Source organism: Sceloporus occidentalis, unplaced genomic scaffold (assembly GCF_023333645.1).
Source record: "Sceloporus occidentalis isolate IW3139 unplaced genomic scaffold, rSceOcc1.0.p SCAF_2, whole genome shotgun sequence".
Classification (NCBI taxonomy): Eukaryota; Metazoa; Chordata; class Lepidosauria; order Squamata; family Phrynosomatidae; genus Sceloporus; species Sceloporus occidentalis.
In genome coordinates this window covers 33,298,701-33,315,757 of record NW_028316982.1, presented here as the reverse complement: position 1 = coordinate 33,315,757, position 17,057 = coordinate 33,298,701, and the positions used below count along the sequence as shown (strand labels likewise).

General features: G+C 44.1%; 1 protein-coding gene across 2 annotated transcripts in view; it reads left to right on the top strand.

The window, feature by feature from the left end:
• The window catches only part of RNF13 (ring finger protein 13), a 102,813-nt gene that overhangs the window by 49,441 nt on the left and 36,315 nt on the right, over window positions 1-17,057 (top strand). For both annotated transcript variants that reach the window (XM_089509059.1, XM_089509060.1), the window contains exon 5: window positions 10,984-11,071. In XM_089509059.1, the coding sequence (XP_089365185.1) occupies window positions 10,984-11,071 (88 nt within the window). The remainder of the gene's footprint in view (window positions 1-10,983; window positions 11,072-17,057) is intronic.

Genomic DNA, 17,057 nt, shown 5'->3' with positions numbered 1-17,057 from the left:
ACCACCATATTAAAAAAAACTTTATATATTAGCACCTTCTTTTCCACATGGAGGACTTATCCTTTATACTTTTATCAAAAGTCCATCTATGAGGCTAAAATGTTCTCTGCTGATCTGTTAACTTATCAGCAGGGTTGTATAGCGTTCTTAAGTTTCTCACTGTCCAGAAGGAAAGCTGGCTGGGAGGAAAGAGTTAATTCTTTTAAAACAAAGGCAATTTCCAATAATATTGTTTGCAGGGATTTCCTCCCTGGTAACCAAGTTCTAGTTATTCTAACATTGGCTCATGAGTCCTTTAAAGTAACATATTCTTTTCATTTTTGATCAGTGGCTGTGGCAAATTTTCTGTAAGAAGCATAGAATCTTAAGTTTCCTGTTTGTGATGCCAATTTGTCAAGGGTGGCAAGAGGTGTTTTGTCACTGCCAGCAAAACAGGTTCTTTTTGTTTTTACCAGTCCCTTGGCAAGCTACACATTTAGTTTTCTTCAATGGGATTTTACTATCTACTGAAACCTTCTTCAAAACATCTACCCTTTACATTCCTGTTCTTTTTCCTCCAAAGCATCCAACCAGACCACTTCACTCATTGATTCAAATAATCCAAACCAACCTGCACCAACAGCAATCCAACTTTCACCTGCTCCGCCTTGTCAGTAGAAGCCGTATGAAAGCAAAACATTCCAATTCCCTCATACAAAGCTTCCCAGCGGTCATGTTTTTCCAATGCCTGTTGAAACCATTCTGAAACCTTATTCAAAGCTATTTCGTACTTATTTCCCTTCAAAAGGGACCTCTTTAAAAACGAACCCCAATCTTTACTCTCTTCAATAAGATCATCGGCAGCAGAAACCTTCCTGATCTCTCCATCCACAGTACAAAAAAGGTTATCCAAGACGGAGTTCCTGCCTTGCCCCGTCTCCCTTCTGTTTTTCTTTCCAAACATTATGTCAACTGCAGGAGAAAGCACGCCGACTCTCTCCCTCAAAGAACAAAGAAGTTGTGTGAACAGGCTTCCAAACCTCCACCTGTTCCCCCTCTGCTCTTGTTACACCTGCGGGAGAAAGCACGCCGACTCTCTCCCTCAAAGAACAAAGAAATTGTGTGAACAGGCTTCCAAACCTCCACCTGTTCCCCCTCTGCTCTTGTTACACCTGCGGGAGAAAGCACGCCGACTCTCTCCCTCAAAGAACAAAGAAGTTGTGTGAACAGGCTTCCAAACCTCCACCTGTTCCCCCTCTGCTCTTGTTACACCTGCGGGAGAAAGCACGCCGACTCTCTCCCTCAAAGAAAAAAGAAGTTGTGTGAACAGGTTTCCAAACCTCCACCTGTTCCCTCTTTGCTCTTGGCTCCAAACTTTTTGTTACAACTGCGGGAAGAAGCACGCCGACTTCATCCCTCAAAGAACAAAGAAGTTGTGTAAACAGGCTTCCAAACCTCCACCTGTTCCCTCCTTGCTCCTTGTTTCCAGCAAGGGCGTCCCCTTGCACCAAGTCTCAAGATCTGTCTCCCCCAAGCTATGAGAGTCCCCAGAAAGAAAGAGTCTCACCACGCTCTAGGATCCCACTTCTGACACCAAATATGTTATGCCCAAGATTGTAAGGGCAACCTGTTTATCCTGAGAGCGTGTAATGAAAACCTCTCCCCCTGTGGACCTATTCACAGCAAGGCTGAGAAAGACATTGAGACACCAAATTTGGTTTTAAACACCATGCATGTAACATTTATTGAATCACACAAGTAACACAACCATTGATTATCAAGAGCTCTTTCACTCACACATTCATACAATACTCACACACACTTTCCTTCCGCCGAACATTGATCAGTTGTTCTCGAAGGCTGGGGATGACACCGTTGCCGCGGTAGATGCCAACAAAATGGAGATGAAAGTCCAGGGTCTTTATACTTTTTCTTCTCTCTGGCTCTTGGCTGCTGAAGTCTTGCAATATTGCAGCCCATTACTCAACTTCCTCTTTTGGGAGGACAGACAGGTTGTTCAGATCAGTCCATGTTCAAAGCAACTCGTTCTGTTCAAAGTTCTCCATTGTCCTGTCAGTTCCTCATCATGGCGACTCAGGAGATAAGGTTCTTCCCGGTCATGGTTTGTCACACCTGGACGGCACCCCGCTTCAGCTTCCAAGTTTTCAGACTTTCCTCGCCTCGGTTGCCAAATACCTTCGTCACATCAATGCTTTGCGCGGAACCATCTTGTTTGTTCCTTTAGCTATGTTTAAAGCACAATTCCTTGGTTCTTCGGTTCTTCAGCTCTGGGTTTAAGTCAGAACTCACTCATTCGTCTTACAGAGGGTCTTCACGAAGTGCATGGCACCAGTGGTGGCATACCTTCATCAGAAGGGCTACAGAGTCTTCCCTTACCTGGACGACTGGTTGTTTGTCGCCGACTCACAGCAGGAGCTCCGAGAGGCAGTCTCATTCGCCTTGCACCTTTTGGACTCCCTCGGACTGGTCGTCAACGAGGAGAAGTCCCACTTCATCCTGACTAGACAGGCCAAGTTCATCGGAGCCATCCTCGACTCCGAAAGATGCTCCGCCTTTCTCCCTCCGGACCGTTTCCAGGCATTGGTGGCATCGCTGAGGCCTTGCATCTCTCACAGAAGGGTGAGGGCCAGGGACGTCCAAGTGGCTCTGGGCCACATGGCGTCAACGACATTTGTGACACTGTGGGCAAGGCTTCGCCTCCAACCACTGCAGTCCTGGTTCTTCTCAGTCTTCTCTCCGATGGAGGACCCTCCGTCCAAGTGGCTCACGGTACCGAGACCGGTGGCCGCTTCACTGAGATGATGGCTGGATGGCCGCAACGTCTGCATTGGGATGCCCTTCCATCAACCTCAGCCTCAATTGACTTTGACAACTGATGCTTCCCTGGAGGGCTGGGGCGCCCACCTGCTTGACCTTGTTGTCAAGGACAAGTGGTCAACCCAGGACAAGCTTCTCCACATCAATGCTTTGGAGATGCTCGCAGTCGAAAAGGCTTTGAGGGCATTTGAATCCGCTGTCGCAGGCAAGGTGGTCCTCCTGAGGACGGACAACACCACCGTGATGTATTACATCAACAAACAGGGAGGCACCAGATCCAAGACCCTGCTCGAGATGACACTTCGCGTTTGGGACTGGTGCATCCAGAGACAGGTGCTCCTCCAGGCGATTCACCTTCCAGGACAGGACAACGAGTTGGCTGACCGCCTAAGCAGATCCCCTTTGGTGTGCCACGAGTGGAGGCTCCATCCGGAGACGGTCAGCGACCTGTTCGATCGGTGGGGAACCCCCCAAGTCGACATCTTCGCGACCAAATGGAACAGCCACTGTCCCCAGTTCTGCTCCAGGAGGCGAATGGACGGATCCCTCGGAGACGCGTTCGCCTTCCCTTGGTCGGGAGAGCTGCTCTACGCCTTCCCTCCCTTCCCTCTCGTCATCAGGGTAGTGTCCAAGATGACAACGGACTGTTCGGATGCGATCCTGATCACGCCGTGGTGGCCGAGACAGCCCTGGTTCGCATCCCTTCTCCACCTCTCCAAGAAATGCTTCCTCCGCCTCGACTTCCATCCGGACCTGCTGTCGATCCAGGACGGCCGGATTCTGCACCCGGACATCGAGAGCCTGCCGCTGGTGGCCTGGAGAATCTAGCCCTAGCCTCACTGCCGGATGCGGTGAGGATGGTGATCCTGGCTGCACAGAAGCCATCCACCCAGCGGTCCTATGCCCTGAAGTGGAGGAGGTTTAGCCTCTTCCTTGATCGAAAGGGCTTGTCTCCTGCTCAAGTTTCCACTCCAGTGATGCTGGAGTTTTTGATGGCGCTGTTGGATGAGGGGTTGTGCCTCACATCCATCAAGTGCTGCCTCTCTGCCATTTGTTCCAGGTACCAATTTGAGGGTAGGGCTTCCTTCTTTAGGGACCCCTTGGTGAAGGGGTTCCTGAAAGGATGTGCCAACCTGCACCCTCCTGTGTCGGTACCGGCCCCGGCTTGGAGCTTGGAGGCGGTGCTGGCCGCGCTCCAATCCAAGCCCTTTGAACCGATGGCCACAGCAGACTTGAGACTACTGACTTGGAAAACCGCTTTTCTTGTGGCCATCACCTCTGCCCGCCGTGCGGGCGAACTCTGTGCCTTGCGGAGGGACCAGCCCTTCCTGAGGTTTCACAAGGACAAGGTGGTCCTTCGGACAGACATTACTTTCTTGCCTAAGGTTGTGTCTGCTTTCCACATGTGCCAGGACATTGTGTTGCCTACCCACGCTTCCAATCCGACTTCGGATGCAGAGCGAAGCCTGCACTCTCTTGATGTCAGGAGAGCGCTGGCGTTTTACCTGGACAGAACTGGTGCCTCCAGTCGGTCCGAGAGACTTTTCCAATGCTACTCGGAACCGAAGAAGGGGTTGCCCGTGTCTGCGCAGAGGTTTTCCAAATGGGTGGCTGGTACCATCCACCCTTGCTATGAACTGCTGGGTAAACCCCTCCCTGGCAGGGTTCGATCTCACTCCACGAGAGCAGTGTCAGCATCCTCTGCGTTCCTTTCGGGCATTCCCTTGGAGGATGTCTGTAAGGCTGCTGTCTGGTCCCAGCCATTGACTTTTATAAAGCACTATAGGCTGGACACCAGAGCCATCCGAGACACAGCTTTCGGGAGGGCTGTGTTGGTTTCAGGGTTGCATTAATTGCACTAATGATGGTTTGTGTTTCAGCATTTATGTACATAATGCCACTGTTTTATATTCTGTTGAATGTTGATTTGCACAATTTCAGTGGGACTGGTCTTGCACGACCTTTTATTCCCTTCTCAGGTTTTGCAATGTTATTGCTATGTTGAGTTTGTGCATGAACAAAAAGACTGACTCTTTTTATGATTCAAGGTGTTTATTGTTGCAATAAATATACCTTTGGTTTACCATAGCTTTGGTGTCAGGACACTCCGCCGCTTACCTAAGCTTGTCAGTCTAAACCCATTTGTATGATTCGCAGAGACCACGAAGAAGAAGGACAGGTTGCTTACCTGTAACAGTATTTCTTCGAGTGGTCATCTGCGAATACATACAAATCCCACCCGTCCATCCCCTCAGTGTCCTGCTCTTATTGGCTCTTTCCATCGCCTGCTTGGCGGAAAAATTGTGGAACTGGGGAAAGAGCGGGAAGGCAGGGGCCTTATAACGGGTGGGCAGAGTTACCGCCAAAAAGTTTCTATATGTTGCAAAATAAACTTTGCCCAGTGATTCCAGAAGTTTCCGAACAGCACTGCGCAGGCGCAGTGAAACCCATTTGTATGTATTCGCAGATGACCACTCGAAGAAATACTGTTACAGGTAAGCAACCTGTCCTTCCAGAACACGGGCACATAGCCCAAAAATCCACAAAAAACTATGGATGCCAGCCGGGAAAGCCTTCAACTTCACAAACTGTGTCTAGTTCTTTCATTTATATTCTTGTTGTGGTGAGAAAATGAGCCATGACAACAAATGACACATTTTTCTTTGCAGCATCCAGAGATGTAACCTATATGTCTCCCAAAGGATTTGTGTGTCTGTAGTGACAAGAGCTATTGGAATATAAATGCCAGTTTCCTTTAGGAGCGATAATTGTTGTGACCTAGACAGGGGTGGCAGAAAGTACAGTATGGTTAACCTAGTGTAATGGAAGTGGCACCAATGTAGGACAGATTTTGCTGATTTATTCACTTAGACAGCAAATGCCTAAAGAAATTCTATCAACTGTAGAGGGCATAATTGCAAACAGAGTTGGGTTATTGGTGCATCAGAAATGCTTACTGAGCCCTAGACATGTTGTAAATTATCCACTTACAAACTAAGCCATAGGAGATTGCAACTTGAGGAAGAATGATGTCTACTGAAATTAACAATAGATTGGGAGATAAATGTAGTTACTTGCAGTTCTTGAATAGGAATTTGCATGTTTTCGTTGTAAAAGCAGTGCTAAGTTTTTAAATCTCTTTGATGAGTCTCTTGATGAATTACCAAACACCTGTTTAGAAAACAAATTTTGGAAATTGAATTGATTTCTGGATCCTGAACTCAGTGGATCTGGCTTTCATCCATCCTTGGGTTCTTTACTTTGTCATACCTAATATTAGTAGAAATTGGAAAAATACTGAAACTTCCCCTGCTTCACCCTGCAGAAAGTATAGAAGAACTTCATCTAAAACTTCTTCAAAACCACTTCCTTTAGGTGAGTGGTGAGAAAAGTATGCCCCTCCAGATGATGGCTGGGGGCCGAGAGTACTGCTGTGTGGTCACAGACTCTCCCAACCAGGTATACTGTTAAGGAGCAGTCCAGGCTATGTGGGCGGGGGGGGGGGGGGGAGGTGTTGCCTTAGTCCATAAAAATACTCTCACCCTAACCAGGAACCCCATCAGGAAGACAGACTTCATCGAGTGTATTTACTTAACCCTGAAGGCGAAGGACAGTCTGGGGATTCTGTTGGTCTATCGTCCACCCCATGCACTAACAGACTCCCTAGCCGAGCTGACACAGCTGGTCTCGGAGCTGGTGTTGGAGTCTCCCAGACTTCTTGTTCTTGGGGACCTCAACATCCCTTTCGAGGCTGGCTCACGAGATCTGACAAGCGTGGCTCAGGAGTTCATGGCCCCCATGATGGCCATGGGCCTGTCCCAACTAGTCTTGAGACCAACGCATTGTGCAGGTAGTACACTTGATGTCGTCTTCAGTACAGATTGGGATAATTCGTGGGCAGAGGTCTGTAGTACCTCTGCCCTATCATGGACGGACCATTTCCTGGTCGAGGTCCGACTTAAGGCAACTACCCAAATCCCCCCCGGGGGTGGAGGACCTATTAGAATGGTCCACCCTCGAAGGCTGATGGAACCCACAAGATTTCAAAAAGCCTTAGAGGGGTTTATGGTTGGATCTGACGGCAACTCTGTTGATGCCCTGACTAACATCTGGGATAATGATCTCTCCAGGGCTATACACAGTATCGCTCCCAAGTGTCCTTTCCAGCCCGCTTTGAACAAGAAATCCTGGTACATGGAAGATCTCAGGGAAATGAAGCGGGCCGCGCAATGACTAGAGCGCAGCTGGCAGAGACACCAAAGGTGTCTCTAACAAAATGAATTTCAGCAGGGAGAAATGTAAGATACTGCTGTTAGACAGAAAAAATGAAATGGATAGATATAGGATAGGGATCACCTGGCTTAACAAGACTGCATGTGAAAGGGATCTAGGAGTCCTAGTAGACCACACAAGTTGAACATGAGTCAACAGTGTGATGCAGCACCTGAAAAGGCCAATGGAGAAAAGAAGGTTAAGAGGTGATATGATAGCCCTGTTTATTTATGTATTTAAAGAGGTGGAATATTGAGGATGGAGCAAGCTTATTTTCCGCTGCTCCAGAGAATAGGACATGGAACAATGGATTCAAAGTAGCGGAAAAGAGATTCCAGTTCAACATTAGGAAAAACTTCCTGACAGTAAGAACTATTTGACAGTGGAACCTGCTCCCCCGGTGTGTTGTGGAGTCTCCTCCTTTGGAGATTTTTAAACAGAGGCTGGATGGCTATCTGTCAGGGGTACTTTGATTGTGTATGACAGGGGGTTGGACTGGATGGCCCTTGATGTCTCTTCCAACTCTATGATTCTATGAAGACAATGGCAGACCCCCTCTGAACAAGTCTTGCCAACAAAATCCAGTGATAGATTTGCCTTAGGGTCACCATAAGTCAGAAATTATTTGAAGGCACACAAAAAGAACAGCAATACTTAGATATGAACATTTCTCTGTTCCACATATATTGAAGTCATCTTTCTACTTTGTACCATTATTACTAGTACGGTCAGGTCTTGTGCTGTTGTAATGGGGTAAAGCTAATCTTCTGTTGCTTTTCCTTCCCCAAAGAAGGTTTTTAATTAGCAATTTGGGACTCTTGAGTTACTGTTCTATGTTTATGTGTAGACAAGGTGGGTTTCAAGCATAGAACAGGTTTGCAATACAAAGTGGCAAGGAGATTGGGCTGTGTAAATACAGTCTTCATTAGGTTCACAGGAAACGTGGTAAACTTAACGAAACCTCATCTGTGGAGGTAGAGTTAAGTCTACAAAAGCTTATGCTACAAACTTTTTTCTTTCTCTCAATTAAGTTTCCAATGTGCTACAAGATCCATTTGTCTACTGATCCAGACTAACACAGCTCTGTCTTTGAATTCTACAATAATGAAGCCTGAGATTGCAATTCTATGCATGCCAACTCAGAAATAAGCCCATTGAAGTTCATTAGGATTTACTGCCAATTAAGTGTGTGTAGAGCCCAGGCTTTCCTAGTGTTCTACGTAAAGTAGCTGGTTTCCACATATAAGCACCATACTGCAACAGTACACCCTCATCATGCAAACAAAGGGCAGTGTGTGTGTGTGTGTGTGTGTGTGTTCATTGCCACCTGAAGCTCTCTTGCATGGTTGTTGAATCATTTGGAGGAAATCAGTCAAATAAGGATTGTGTCCAGAAGACGGGTGAATGATCCCCCTTATGTTCTTACATGACATTTGCTCTAGCCAACATGGCCTGTGATGAGAGATCGTGGTAGTTGCAGTATAACATCTAGAGATCTACAGATTACCCAGAATCTACATGATTATCTTCTGGGAAAGTTTTCTGTTTGTAGCATACATTTTCACTGCAACAGTTTTGGTGAAACATCAGGGTAAGATGATAGTAGAAAGATATGGTATGTTGAAAAAATTACTTGGGAAGAGGGCTCACAAAGAGATGAGGCTGATTTGATTCTTTTATCAATAGAGTCAAGGCTGTACTAAAATCACCTGCCTCTCCCAGAAACACCTGGGACCAGCAGAGAGACTCTGGAAGCACAGGAGCCCGGCTGTTTCCCCCCCTATAGTCCTAGATTGTAATGTTTTAAGACTGTGTATCATTTATATTATTTTTAGGATTGAGATGGGGGATTGAGAATGGGGATTATTTTCTATTTTACTTGTTTTGCTCATTTATTGCTATGTAATTTGCTTTGTCAATTTTATTGCTGCTGTGAATTGCTATGTAATTTTTGCTCCTTTTTGCTATTGTGAATTGCTTCATTATTTTATTATTGTTTATTTGCTTTGTACTTTATATATTGTTTTAACCCACCCTGATTCCTTCTGATTGGGTGGGCTATAAATAGATCCTTATTATTATTATTTATTATTATTATTATAAATCCTAGCCCAGTTTGCAATAATGGGATCTCCTTTCTTCTGAATTAACATGCCAATGGGAGCTTTCTTCCCAGGGCTTTTTGATACCGTGTGGAGGAGGGGATTTTGTTGAGATCACTGAATTAATGTATAAGTATTAACCCCCCCCCCCATGTGACATTTTCTAATAAAAGTTGCCTCCCTGCAGCTAGTTAATTAAAGACAGGACAATTAGTGAATGCATTGACAATAGTTAAACTGCATCTAGTGCAAATAACTTTGGGTCACAGAGCAAGCTAGCCTCAAATTAAGGGAATCCATAGTAGTATAATTCCATTAAATTCACACCCACATGCACTTGCTTTCTCTCTATTTGTTCCATGAACTAAAAACCATCTGTACCACTCAAGATGCAATAAAAAACAACTGTCCAACACAAAGTTAGCATAAAGCAGTTTGTACTGGGAAAGCTACATTATTCAATACACTGCTTATTGAAATATTTTTAAAGGAACTAACTGAATCATTTATTTTTCTTCATTTTTTAAATACAAAAAATAAAAAGATAAAGGTTTCTCCTTTGACAAGGTTGTCAAGTCATGTCTGACTGTAGAGGATGATGTTCATCTCTGTTGCTAAGCTGAAGAGCCAGCGTTGTCAAAGACTACCCTGTGGTCATGTGGCCAGCATGACTGCACAGAATGCTGTTACCTTCCCACAGAAGTGGTACCTATTTATCTACTTGCACTTTTACATGCTTTCAAATTGCTAGGTTGGCAGAAGATGGGACTAGTAACAGTACCTCACTCTGTCCCGCGGTTTTTGGGCCTCGATTAGCTGACCTGCCAATACCATGTCTCAATTTTCAGCTAGTGCTTCATCTCACACCCATGGTTTGATCGATTACTTGTGAATTAATAAACAATTAAAACAAAGATATACAACTAAACACTAAAATTAGAATTAATAATAATAATAAACTGTTTATTTATAGCCCGCTTTTCCTTGGCAGATCAAAGCGGGTTACACAGGAGTACACAATGTACAATTTACAAACAGTAGCCATATAAAAATTCAAAAAATACATAATTGTTCTTACCATTGTATTTTCCATCACTATGCATGGATGTTAGAACAGAATGGTGAAGAAAACTGATAGAAAAAAATCAGCTCATTTGAGATATGGTGCTGGAGAAGAGTTCTGCGGCCAATGTGGATAGCTAAAAAAGATATATCTGTGGGTCCTAGAACAAATTGAGCCTGAACTCTCCCTGGAAGCCAAGATGACCGAATTTAGGCTGTTGTACTTTAGCCACATTTTGAGAAGACACGACTCACTAGAAAAGGCAATAATGCTTAGAAAGGTAGAAGGCAGTAGTAAAAGAGGAAGATGACATACCAGATGAATGGATTTAACCAAGGAGGATGCAGCCCTGAGTCTGTAGGACCTCAGCAGAGTTGTTGTGGGTAGGTTTTCTTAGAGGTGTCTCGTCAAAGGACCACCATGAGTCGAGGTCGACTTGAAGGCAGTTAACAACAACAAACTGTTCTGTAGACTTGTAATTCTGTGAGCAGGTAAAATTTTGAGTCAGATCAGTCAAGCATTCGCTTGCAATAGGGGTATAACAGTGGACTATACTGTACAATTATTTTATGGTACTCTGTGTCTGATCTTCCAGATCATCTGAGCCCGCACATTGCCAGTGCCAGCTATCCTTTCACTCAACATGTATTCTATTCTGTGTTTGTGTGGGGGCTGTTGTTCCATTTCTGAGTAACGGCTTTGTTAACAAGCGTTTTGTTTCTTTGGCAGGTTTTGAATGCGCAAGTAGCTGGCTATAAGGCAGCCATAGTTCACAATGTTGATTCTGATGAACTCATTAGCATGGGATCTCAAGACAGTAAGTACAGGTATCACTTTTGTGCTGTTTGCAAACCATTTTCTCTCTGTATAACAATACATCCTGCCAAGACTGCATCAAAACCTAGTCCTTTATTAATGGGTGGGGCAGATCCACCCAGCAAGGTCTAAAGAACGTTGAGATTCTCGGGGTTTGCTTTTGTTGTTTTTTTAAGAAAATGATACAATGCAGAAACAAGGATAGTTTGAAGATCAGGATCTTGGGTGAAGCTGGTAACTCAAAGTACAATGTAGTAGTCTATAGAAGAAAGTATAGTCTGAAAACCACGATCTTAAGCAAAAGGAATAAGCAACATGAACATGTCATTCAGCAAATAGTGAGGTTGCAGGAATCCTAAGAACCAAGACATGTAGACACACATAGCTCTATTACCCAGGCCCTGATGCAAGTCTTTAATTCTGTTCTGAACGACTTCCATACTGATGAGAGGGGTTTTTTTTACGTTGGGTTTGCAGGTGTGTATTTCTTCACTGGATGATCATCTGAGCCCGCACATTAAGCATTTGCTATTTCTTGGGATTGGGAGGCAATTGCATCTCCTCTTAATTAGGAGGTTCTTCTGCCACAGATGACCAGAAACCCATCCTAAGCATCCTTCAAGGGCATCCTCTAGATACAATTATGATGAGGTCTCTTTAAGATGCTGGTTTTGAGAAAGAAGTTAATGGATTCATAGAATCATAGAATTGGAAGAGACAGTAGCCTCTTGACCGGAGTACAGATTCCTCATCAGGACTATCAGATGTGTTGGTATTCCTATGTCGTTAAGAGTGTTCCATAGCCTTTCATAATCTATGCAGTCAAAGGTTTGCTATAATCTATAAAGCACATGCTGATTTTCTTGGTGTGCTCCGTTAGCCATCGTATGTTTGCAATGTGGTCCCTAGTGCCTCTTCCTTTCCTGAACCCTGGTTGGACATCTGGGATTTTCTGCTATGGTCCTATAGTTTCTGCACTTTTTAAATCATTACATAACATTAAATCTCTGTTGACAGTGGCATGATCCTGTAAGGCATGGCACTTCTAATATTTGTCAGAATACTTTTTTAACATGATTACAGCAACATATCTTTGAAACTGTAGGTGCCTTTGTATTTACAAAACTGAAATTTCAGGACAAAAACATGAATGAATTTGCAGGAGTTGGGCAGAGCAGTGGCAGACGGGGGTCTTAGAGATGTCTCATCAGCAAGGTCATCATGGGTCAAGATTGAATGATTTGCCACTGTACGTAGAAAATGAAGAACTCTGCTGGACTGGATGAAGGCCTATCTTGTGTAGCATTCTGTTCATACAGTGGTCAGTTAGATGCCTGTTGGAAATCCACAGGCAGGACATAAGTGCAGTAACACTTTTATAGATGGTGAGCTATGGTCGGGAAACCATGTCCTGTGAGGGGCAACTTAGGTAATTGGGTATGTTTAACCTGAAGAAGAGAAGGTTAAGAGGTGATATAATAGCCCTGTTTAAATATTTGAAGGGACTTCATGTTGGGAATGGAACAAGCTTGTGTAGGGGTAAAGTCAGAAAAGCTAAAGCGCAGAAGGAACTCAGGCTTGCTAGAGAGGTTAAAAACAACAAAAAGGGCTTTTTTGGATATGTCCGCAGCAAAAGGAAGAAGAAGGAAACAGTAGGGCCACTGCATGCAGAAGAGGGCAAAATGCTAACGGGACAGTGAAAAGGCAGAATTACTCAAAACCTTCTTTGCCTCAGTCTTCTCAGAAAAGGAAAAGGGTGCTCAACCTGAGGATAATGGAGCAGAGGACAGAAAAGAGGAATTTCAGCACAGAATAAGTAAAGAGATAGTACAGGAATACTTGTTTAACCTAAACGAATATAAGTCTCCAGGACCAGATGAACTACACCCAAGGGTATTAAAAGAGCTGGCAAATGTAATATTGGAGCCATTGGCAATAATCGTTGAGAACTCCTGGAGAACAGGAGAAGTCCCAGCAGACTAGAGGAGGGCAAACGTTGTCTCCATCTTCAAAAAGGAGAAAAAAGAGGATCCAAACAATTATCGTCCAGTTAGTCTGACATCTATAACAGGAAAGATTCTAGAGCAGATCATTAAAAAGAGAGTCGGTGAACATCTAGAAAGCAATTCCATAATCACAAAAAGTCTACATGGATTTCAGAGAAAGAAGTCATGCCGGACAAACCTTATCTCTTTCTTTGATAAAATTACCAGCTTGGTAGATGAAGGGAATGCTGTGGATATAGTATATCTTGATTTCAGTAAGACCTTTGACAAAGTTCCCCGTGACATTCTTGCAAACAAACTTGTAAAATGTGGGCTTGACAAAGTAACTGTTACATGGATTTGTAATGGGTTGACTGGCCAAACCCAAAGGGTGCTCAATAATGGCTCTTTTTCATCCTGGAGAGAAGTGACCAGTGGGGTCCCACAGGGGTCTGTCCTGGGCCCAGTGCATTTCAACATCTTTATTAATGACTTGGAGGACAAAATTGGGGGCATACTTGTAAAATTTGCAGATGACACCAAATTAGGAGGAGTAGCTAATACCCCAGAGGACAGGATCAAGATTCAAAATGACCTGAACAGACTAGAAAACTGGGCCAAAGTGGTAAAATTAACATGGAGAAATGTAAGGTATTGCACTTAGGGCGGAAAAATGAAATGCACAGATATAGAATGGGGGACACCTAGCTGAATGAAACTACGTGTGAAAGGGATCTTGGAGTCCAAGTAGACCATAAGTTGAATATGAGTCAACAGTGCGATGCAGCAGCTAACAAGGCCAATGCAATTTCAGGCTGCATCAATAGAAGTATAGTGTCTAGATCAAGGGAAGTAATAGTGCCACTCTATTCTGCTTTGGTCAGGCCCCACCTGGAATACTGTGTCCAGTTCTGGGCACCACAATTAAAAAAGGACATTGAGAAACTGGAGCGTGTCCAAAGGAGGGTGACTAAAATGGTGAAATGTCTGGAAACCATGCCCTATGAGGAACGACTTAGGGAGTTGGGGATGTTCAGACTGGAGAAGAGAAGGTTAAGAGGTGATATGATAGCCCTATTTAAATATTTGAAGAGATGTCCTGTTGAGGAGGGAGCAAGCTTGTTTTCTGCTGCTCCAGAGACTAGAACACGGAACAATGGATGCAAGCTACAGGAAAAGAGATTCCACCTCAACATAAGGAAGAACTTCCTGACAGTAAGGGCTGTTCGACAGTGGAACAAACTCCCTTGGAGTGTAGTGGAGTCTCCTTCCTTAGAGCTCTTCAAACAGAGGCTGGATGGCCATCTGTCGGGGATGCTTTGATTGTGATTTCCTGCATGGCAGGGGGTTGGACTGGATGGCCCTTGTGGTCTCTTCCAACTCTACGATTCTATGATTCTGCTGCTCCAGAGATTAGGACATGGAGCAGTGGGTGCAAAACAGGAAAAGAGATTCCACCTAAATATTAGGAAGAACTTCCTGACAATAAGAGCTGTTCAGCAGTGGAACACACTCCCTTGGAGTGTGTGTGTGTGGGGGGGGGGGTCTCCTGAAAGGCAGGGAGTTGGACTGGATGGTCCTTGAGGTCTTTTCCAATTCTATGATTCTATGAATCCATTAACTTCCTTCTCAAATCATCTGATAGTACCATTGGAAGATACAATGCAATAACATTGCCTTTAACCATCTTGATAAATTGTGAAATCCTAGCTCCAAATGAACAAATCTAAGACAATTATTGCCAGCTGATTAAGCCCACTTTAACGTGAGTATGCACAGTACTTAACATTCAGAAGGTGTAGAATATCAGGCATATGATGCTGCCTTGGCATTACCTTGAAGTCCCCTTTGCTGACATTAGTGGTGCAAGAAGAGGGATAGCAGAATCTTACATCAGGTGTAGTATTCCAGCTACTGTATATACTCATGTACAAGTCTAGAAATTTTAGTCAAAAGTTGATCCAAGAAAACTGAATCGATGTATCCATGGGTCAATAGAGGTAGTGTACTTTAACACTTATTTTAAAAGGGAATCATCCCTTGATGAAAGGCAGGAGTGGAATCTGTACTGGAAGCGCTGGCCCCTCTTTATTCTCTAATCTAGTCAGCCTTTAGTATGAACATAAACATAAACATGTCTATTGGAATTTTGTAAGTTCTTGTTTGTGGTCTTTGTGCCTCACACATGTGGGTTTTGCGCCTGCTCAAATGGATCTTTTGTTCATAACTTCACCCTTCCCTCAATTTTGGCCTCAAAACCTGCACTCTACTTATATGTACATGTAGTCAACTTATAGTTGAGTTTATACAGTAAACACCCATATCTTTCGACCAGCTGTTAGCAAAGGAAGAATTTTTTTGGCTGGACCTCTACGTGAAGCATTCATACAGAAAAGATATAACAACTCTAGAACATGTCAGGTAAGGAACCCTGCTGGACCAGCCCAAAGGCCCATCTCATCCAGCAGTCTGTTTGCAAAATAAACTCTCACTGGCTTTTCTTCGCAAACGAAGATTCAGGAAGGACTCATCCCATCCTTTCTACAAGCGCGTTGATGCCTAAAAAGGCCGATCCGAGATAAACAAGTCCGTTTGCAGAAAGCACAGCAGAATGTCTCCTTGGGTGATATTTCCAAGTTATGGTTCTTGATGTCATTGCTCTTCGAGACTCGTTCAGCTTGAGTTTTCAAAAAAGGCTGCAGCATCGTGGATAGTGTATCGCCATGCCTCCCAGTGCGAGCAAAATAAACTAGATGTGTATGAAAAGCCCACAAGCAGGACATGGGGATAAAAACACAGGTGAACATATCCTCATGCTGTCCAGAAATTGGTAAATAGAAGGTTCTTCTAAAGCCGCAGTGGTGGCGTAATGAGTGCACCACTGGCGCACTGATTACATAAGCGCCATGTGGACACCGCACGGTGCTTATGTAACAGTGGTGGCGCCCATGTATACAGGGCACCACCATTGTTACGCCCTCATCACGTGCTAGGGTTGCGGGGTGTGTGGGTGCTCCGCCCCCAGCCAACCCTAGCACGTGACGAGGGCATCACAAAGGGCCCATATGTACCAGGCCAGTGGCACACTAGCTAGATACAGTCCTTTAGAATTATTAAGATTCCATGGTGTTTGACTACAGAGTGCTGTAAATCAGTACTACACAAAGTATTGGCTCTTGTACCAGTGCCAGTCCCTGAGTTGTTGGCTGCTGGTACCAGCAAGTTTCCAGGAAAGAATGAAACAACTGTACCCAGTAGACACAAATGTAGTGCTGGTCTGTGGCACAGTGGGAAAGAAATAATTGTCAGTCCCCCACACCAGATAGCCTGAGAAGCACTGCTATGGATTTTTACTGGATACTGGATTTGAAGATGTTGAAATCAGAGAAGACCAAAATACTCCTTTTGAAGTAATTTCTTCTGTTTCTAATCATAATTGAATTTTGTCCTTGCATTCTTAAAACTCATTTTTTTCAAAAAGATTGAAAAATTGGCTGCACAAGAGCAAGGAAAGTACATGGCATTGGATCCATTTTCAAGGAGATGTGAAAGTACTCTTTCATACTTGAGAAAAGAAGAAGAGAAGGAGAAAAGTGAGAAGTGTGATTTATGCCTTCTTATTTCACTGTATTTCCATCACATTGGAAGTTACTGCGAATCAAGTTCAGAAGTTAGAAAAAACTCCTTCCTTGAGGTGATGTTGTTTGCAGAATCAGTTACACTTTAATATCTGTTGTCCACTGCAGTGCACAGCTGTATGCAGACAAGCTGACACTTTTCCCTTGTAATAGCAGCATTGGCACATATGCTCTATAAGTGATAGTGTCAGCTAAGGCACATTTAAGTGGTATTGTTTCCATGTGAAACACAATCACATGGGAAAGGATCGTGTCCACAGGGCCTCTAACGTCTAAAAAAAACCTCTGAGATTCTCTCCCAAAATGCCAAATGAAGCCCACTTGTATTTGGCTTGATATTTCAGTTGTTTCGGAATATTGTGGC